This window comes from Limulus polyphemus, unplaced genomic scaffold (assembly GCF_000517525.1).
Source record: "Limulus polyphemus unplaced genomic scaffold, Limulus_polyphemus-2.1.2 Scaffold9858, whole genome shotgun sequence".
Taxonomy (NCBI): domain Eukaryota; kingdom Metazoa; phylum Arthropoda; class Merostomata; order Xiphosura; family Limulidae; genus Limulus; species Limulus polyphemus.
In genome coordinates, this window is record NW_013675468.1 from 7,660 (window position 1) to 15,431 (window position 7,772).

The following is a 7,772-nucleotide window of genomic DNA, read 5'->3' on the forward strand; positions in this document are numbered from 1 at the left end:
CATTACTAATTTATCATTAACAGTAAAATTATGCTTTTAATTAAATTTATTAACACTGTTAAATAATTATTTTATAAAAGTTATTACATAGACTGGCACTCACAAGAGTTATATATATATATATTCTTAAATAACCAAAGTAAAGAAAACTTCTTTATTCTAATAATACTCATCTTTTAAGCCTTTCCAAACTGTAACTTAGAATAACTTACAATATAGTATCTAGTTTTAGATATCATTTTTGATGTTGTGAAATTTCCAAAATTTTAATGCGAGACATTGTTTTGAAAAAGAAATTCAATACTTCAAATTAAAATTTTATTCTTTTAATCAGAAAGTTACATTTTATATATCCAGTCAGTTTCAACTTTATTTATATTCATTAGTATATTTCGATTTATATATATATATATTTTTTTTTGTTGATTGCGGTAACTGCTGCTTCCAGTTATAGGTTGTAGAAACACCTCAAAAACTGACAAAAGTTTATTGGTGACCTAGGACCTTACCTTTCAAAATGGCCTCGGGTAATAAAACTTGGTTGAGATCAATTTATATCTAATAAATATTATTTCTTTTCAATAAACCATAAGTTTTTTTCATTTGTGTGTGTTATGTAAATGCAGTAAATGTAATAATGATATTCAATAAATATGAATTTGAGTCATCAGAATATTTTTCCATTGCCTACCACACTCTCGGAACCTAACTAAGTTTACCTGATGGCTTGTCACAGAAGAAAATTTCCATAGCTTTAAAACAGATACAATTTAACACTAATACATTTTCAGTACAAAAAAGAATACCTAAAGAAACTACAAAAATTTAAGATCTGCGGTTTGTTCCCAAGTCTTCTAAATTTCCAGTTAGATTCCTGCATTCATATTCTCAGATTTACCATTCACAAATATTTAAAAATCATATAATGACAAAAGCAAAAAACTTGTTTCACACCTATTCCCAGATTTATTTCCTCTGGTATAAATAAATACTCTTACGATAAAATCAAATTGTGAACTTCAACACTTCTTAAACAAACAAACAAAAAAGGATGTTATAGTTTATAACTGGCTCTAATCAATAGTATTTAAACTCTGTGCTCTTAGCTGTTTTCAAAGCTAAGCTTCGTTATTAGTTGTTCAGATCATTTCTGAAACATTGTAAAAGGATGATAACAAAAACCTGTAGTAAGAAACCTAAGTAAGGAACAAACCATGAATAATTGTATTCTCAAGGATTAATAGTTTCTTATCAAATATAAACCTATTCTTTAGGATTGGCAGAAAAACTTCTAAAAAAGTTCCATCAGCAAGACTTCTCGGAGTGGTGCTCAAATGAATGTTTGAACATTTTTCTATGCAAATTACACTAAATAAAAGATACAAAATGACAAAACATCAATTATCAAATATTCTTGAATTAAAAACTGTTGAAAAAAAAAGTTAGAATTATTCATTTTACTTCATGTGTTCACTCCACACAACAAAGGTGGTTTGTAATCCAGATAGGGTAAATCCAGCGAGTTAATTACATTTACCAAGCTACCACTTTGTAACCTTAGGCTAGATGTACTCTTAGCTTCGTAATGTCTGTCTGTGGAACATACCTTTTCATTTTATACTTCTCCAAAAGTTATTTCTCACAAGTGAAAAATACTGGCAAGGCAGTATTCAATGTACTCTAATGTCTGCATGATCAGTGAGCTTATGAACACGACAATAAAAATTAATTACACCCATTCAGACAATTCTTTCCAAGTAAATCACAAAATAAAAATCTACTATTTTTAAAGTTCCATTAAAATCATAATTGATCAAAACATCTGTCTACATTTCCTTTGTACTTTAATAATGCAAAATTAACTTTTTTCAAACAAATCGTAAAATGTCACATGATGCTATCAGAAAAATAGGGTAAAATGTCTATTATGTTCACTCACTAGAATAAAATACTACTATTTTTATACCTATAAAACAATTATCTGTTATCCTCTTCCGACGAGGGTTTCTTCTAAGTAGATCTAGTTCAAAACTACTTGGTTCCCATTCATAATACTGCTCTTTAATACCTGAAAAGACAGGGATTCATACAACAATATATTATCAACAGTTCATGGTTTTACAAGAATGTTACTTACAACAATATATTATCAGATGTTCATTATTTCACAAGAATGTTACTTACAACAATATATCATCAACAGTTCATGGTTTCACAAGAATGTTACTTACAACAATATATTATCAACAGTTCATGGTTTCACTAGAATGTTACTTACAACAATATGTTATCAATAGTTCATGGTTTCACAAGAATGTTACTTACAAAAATACGTTATCAACAGTTCATGGTTTCACAAGAATGTTACTTACAACAATATATTATCAACAGTTCATGGTTTCACTAGAATGTTACTTACAACAATATGTTATCAATAGTTCATGGTTTCACAAGAATGTTACTTACAAAAATACGTTATCAACAGTTCATGGTTTCACAAGAATGTTACTTACAACAATATATTATCAACAGTTCATGGTTTCACAAGAATGTTACTTACAACAATATATTATCAACAGTAAATCATTCCACAAGAATGTTACTTACAACAATATGTTATCAACAGTTCATGGTTTCACAAGCATATTATTTACAACATGAAAATACATTTTATAATTCAAATATTTATATTATCTCTGTTTTAAATTCTTAACTTTATAAGAAAATGTTTCCAAAATTCTCACTCTTCGTTCTTTTGCCACGTTCTTTTGTCGTTTTCGGAAATTTGTAACCTCCAGAGTTTCAGTAAGTTAGAAATACTAATTATGTCTAATTAGAAGCAAAAATCTAAAATTTCAGCCTCCATACCTTTTTGGTTTCCTGAAATACCAATAAATTTGTCAAACCCACCAGAGAAGCCCCTCTCTCTGGCTGATGGATAGCCAACAGAAAGCAGATTCTCCCGTGTACAAGTCACTACAGCTATTTAATTTGTCAAACCCACCAGAGAAGCCCCTCTCTCTGGCTGATGGATAGCCAACAGAAAGCAGATTCTCCCGTGTACAAGTCACTACAGCTATATAATTTAGCCACCTACAGAATAATAATCCGTCACAATTTCTTTGGGTGCAAACACCATATTCCTGCACCTAATATCTAACAGACTTTTCTAAAACTACTTATAGATTACTCAAAAACCAAATACATTAGTATTGTGATACTCTATTCACAAACTGATGTACTTTTTATGTTCTAACATGCATAGGAATCCATATTAGTTCTTTTTTTGGACATCCAAGTTTGTAAGACTCAAGAAAGCCGACTGAAAAACATTATTCAAGTGCAAAACTGGCCTTGAGTGTCAGTGGGTACTACAAATCCTTGTTGTCTATATTTTTTATTTATTGTTATATATTCTTAGCATAAATAACTAATATATAACAATTATAAACTTCTCAAATTAGTTATTCAGTAAAATAAAATGTATAAAATTTCACAAGCTCATCGTATGCCTAACTTGTTTCTGTTATTTACAATAGCTCTATGGTAAACAGCTAACTTGCTTCCACTGTGCATTACCGATTTTCACACACAGTAGTAGGTCCAGAACATAGCAGTAAAACCATAGAATTAAATAAAGAAGATGTGTAAAGATTAGAAGTTGAAGCTGTTAAGATAAATAATTTGGAATTGTATGGTAAATTCTGCAGTCACTCGAGACAAAAAAATGGTGTTATCATTTTTATTTCACATTTTTCAACTTTCCATTTCACTGTAAACTGATGACTTCCCTATAGTTAGTGTTAGGGTAGAGAAAATAAAAGATCAAATACAGAGTTATACCAAAAACTTTTGATAGTTATTTAAAGGATTTTACAGGATATACCAATACAATATAAAAACTGTAGTATGAAAATTGACTTTTAAAAAAACACTGACTCGGTAAGGGCTTTGAAAGTTCATAGACATATATTCAATGAAAATACTTTATTAATGATCTAATTTTATTTGCATCCAACAGATCTGTTTGTTTTTGAATTTCATGCAAAGCTACACAGGGGCTATCTGCGATAGCCATCCCTAATTTAGCAGAGTAAGACTAGAGGGAAGGCAGCTAGTCATCATCACCCACCACCAACTCTTGGGCTACTCTTTTACCAAAGAATAGTGGAATTGACCATCACATTATAATGCCCCCATGGCTGAAAGGGCAAGCATGTTTGGTGTGATGGGGATTCAAACCCGCGACCCGCAGAATGCGAGTCAAGCACCCTAACCACCTGGCCATGCCGGGTCTAACAGATTTGTACTGTTTACTAAGAGCTTATCAAATTTTGTGAAGATTTATTTACTTTTAGAATAATAATATGAATAACTTCATTGTTAGAAAAATCAGTCAGATTGACCGAGTCCACTTACAGGAGTTATTCGGCATATATATATATATAACAACATATTTTGCTAAAAATCTATCCTTCAGCATGAAAAATAAAACAAAAAACATGTATATATAAAGAGTGATAATTTATTACACATGGCACAGAATATATATTTTAAAAGATAAATGCATTCTACACCACTGAGATGCCCAGCAAATTTAATAAGAAGGGGCATTTGTATTAAAAAATGTACAACTTTACTGACAAACTTTTAACTGATATTGAAATGCTACTGCTTTTGACAAGATATAATTACAAAAGAACATTACAAATACATTGGATTTTTCAACTAGTCGACTTTTCATGGCTACTATAATACTGATATATATTAGTACTGCAGTAATATAAATATTATAAGATAACAATTAGACTGATTTATTTCGCCTAAACTAGCGGAATGCCTGTCGCATGATGGTAAATGTTAGTAATTTTTTATCTGAACATTAAATCTAAATGAATGTTTTATGTTTCCTATATAATAATTATATTATGGTAACTACAGATGTATGAAGAATGTTGTTTTTCTAGTATCAACATGGCAACATCTGTGAACGTTTGGTTATCTCCTGTAAGTGGTCCTTGATTACAATATTGACTTGCGTATATTTTTATGTTATTTTCAATTGTTCTTCTCGATAATACCTTCTAGATTGAACATTGGTTCTTGAAGAAATATTCCTTCATGGTCAAATGTTTAAACTTGCGATTTATTAATTTTGACGGCAAAGGCAAGGAATTTGAGGGTGACGGGAAAATGCACAAAGGTATAGCTTTTCATAAAAAATGCTTATAAAATTGTTAACTAAATTTTTGAAAATCTCTTACCTAAGTTGAAAAACATTAATAATAATGTATTGTAGTGCCATCTATTGGGTTGAAAAGATATATAAGATGTGTTTGACAAAGACAGGCACTGGTGTTTATATGTAATGATATGATCCCTGATTTAATCTATAATGGTATAAACATTTTTATGAATATTCCAAGAGCTTGCTGTAAATATATTTATAATATTTTAAAAAATTAAAATAAATTCTTGACACGACTATGATTTGAACCTGAGGCTTCCACACGATAATCGAGCATTATAACCACCGTGACACCCTGTTTTTACAATCAATTGTCAACAAATAATTCAAATCCCTAATGTTAACTATCGTGTTATTCTGATTTTTCCTGATATTGTATGATGTTGCTCTAAACATGAGTTTATAATTAAAAAGTTTTAAAAAATCCCCGCTTGACTGGGATTTGAAAGCGAGACTTCTGCTTGAGAGTAACTGCTGAGCCAATATGAACACTAACAACAAAGAGAGCATTACAAACAGAATGGAACGTTACCAACAAAGGAAGCATTATGAACAATGAGTGACTTTTATATATATATATATATAAATAAATAAGATTTACACACATTCTGTTAACTTTTTCAAACTACAGTAGTTATTCCAATTAAATAAAAATATACAACTCAATTTAACATGTCTACATAACCAACTTTAAATGCTGTGAACTATGTTAACCTTGTTTCTACATCGTGCAAACATACTCAATATTATCCAACAATTAATATACAAATAAAGGAATGGTCAATAAATATTGCTTAAATTTACTTATGATATTAAGGTATTGGGGTTTGCTGGCTCTGAAGATGCTACTGCTTTGCAAATGGATTTAGATCATTTGAGGGGTTGGGAAAATAACTGGCAGATGGCTATGCTGTTGCTAATTCCAGAGCAAATAGAATTGTGGATTGAACTTACAGAAATAATGAACAAGTCTAAATAAGTTATAATTCCTCGTATAAGTCACTGGTTGAGCTGTGTTTAGAGTATTGTGTTCCATTTAAATAAATAGGCCTAGGATGTATTTTTAAGAGGATGAGACAGTCTACATGGATCAACATGCCTCATGTTTTCCTCAGATGTTGATTCTTTTAGAACTAAAAACCTTGAGTTCAGACAAACTTGTAAATAAGGTATACTTTCTAAACTTAGTGTCAATTACTTGTGTGTTTTTCCTCTCAGTTTCATAGTAGTAGCATGAACGTCTGTATCCATTTTAGTTTCATGGTAGTAGCATGAACATCTGTATCCATTTTAGTTTCATGGTAGTAGCATGAACATCTGTATCCATTTTAGTTTCATGGTAGTAGCATGAACATCTGTATCCATTTTAGTTTCATGGTAGTAGCATGAACATCTGTATCCATTTTAGTTTCATGGTAGTAGCATGAACATCTATATTCCATTTTAGTTTCATGGTAGTAGCATGAACATCTATATCATTTTAGTTTCATAGTAGTAGCATGAACATCTATATTCATTTTAGTTTCATAGTAGTAGCATGAACATCTATATGAACATCAGCAAACGTAAGTTACAATATCTGTACCTAATCGTGAATATTTGAGGGCAGAAAATTACTACACAGTAACTGAATTATCATAAGGCCTAATATTTGTCATTAAAATTAAGATGCATTTTGATATACATATTTCTTAATTAGTCAATTGCAGATTTCATAAAAGAAAACTGTTAAAACAGCATTTCAGCTAAGTTTAATATGTCACAGAAAAAGCATTTCCTGTCATGTATTAAACTTATTTTATGATTTCAGATCTTACCATTTGTCACAAATCACTTCCCAGGAGACTTCTTGTTCAAAATCTTTGATGTAAACTCAAACCATTCCTGGTTAATTCTAATTTTATTGTCGGGGTAAATAAATACATCTGCACTTGTAACAATGTTGTATTTAGACTACTTTTTTTAACAGCATAACTTGTTTTTTAAGTATTATGTTTACTTCCGTCTGATGTAAGACATATTGACAATTTCATCCTGAAGTCTTGAAGGACAGTAATTTTTTTTTACATTAGTCCTTTTAATTGCAAATACAGAAAATAAAGTAAGATTCATTTTCACCAATTTGTTCACTTCGTAACACACTAAATACCAACCATACTGATATTACGCAACTGAAAACTCACCATTCAACTTAGCTGCTTTACGTCTGAAAACTCACCATTCAACTTAGCTAACTTTACGTCTGAAAACTCACCATTCAACTTAGCTACTTTACGTCTGAAACTCACCATTCAACTTAGCTGCTTTACGTCTGAAAACTCACCATTCAACTTAGCTGCTTTACGTCTGAAAACTCACCATTCAACTTAGCTACTTTACATCTGAAAACTCACCATTCAACTTAGCTACTTTACATCTGAAAACTCACCATTCAACTTAGCTGCTTTACGTCTGAAAACTCACCATTCAACTTAGCTGCTTTACGTCTGAAAACTCACCATTCAACTTAGCTGCTTTACGTCTG

At 30.4% G+C, this 7,772-nt stretch overlaps 1 protein-coding gene across 1 annotated transcript in view; it reads right to left on the reverse strand.

The window, feature by feature from the left end:
- The window catches only part of LOC106476123 (ubiquitin carboxyl-terminal hydrolase 22-B-like), a gene marked incomplete at its 3' end in the record, with an annotated part of 19,871 nt that overhangs the window by 6,751 nt on the left and 5,348 nt on the right, over nucleotides 1–7,772 (reverse strand). The window contains exon 3 of the mRNA XM_013936793.2: nucleotides 1,967–2,068. Coding sequence (XP_013792247.2) covers nucleotides 1,967–2,068 — 102 coding nt within the window. The remainder of the gene's footprint in view (nucleotides 1–1,966; nucleotides 2,069–7,772) is intronic.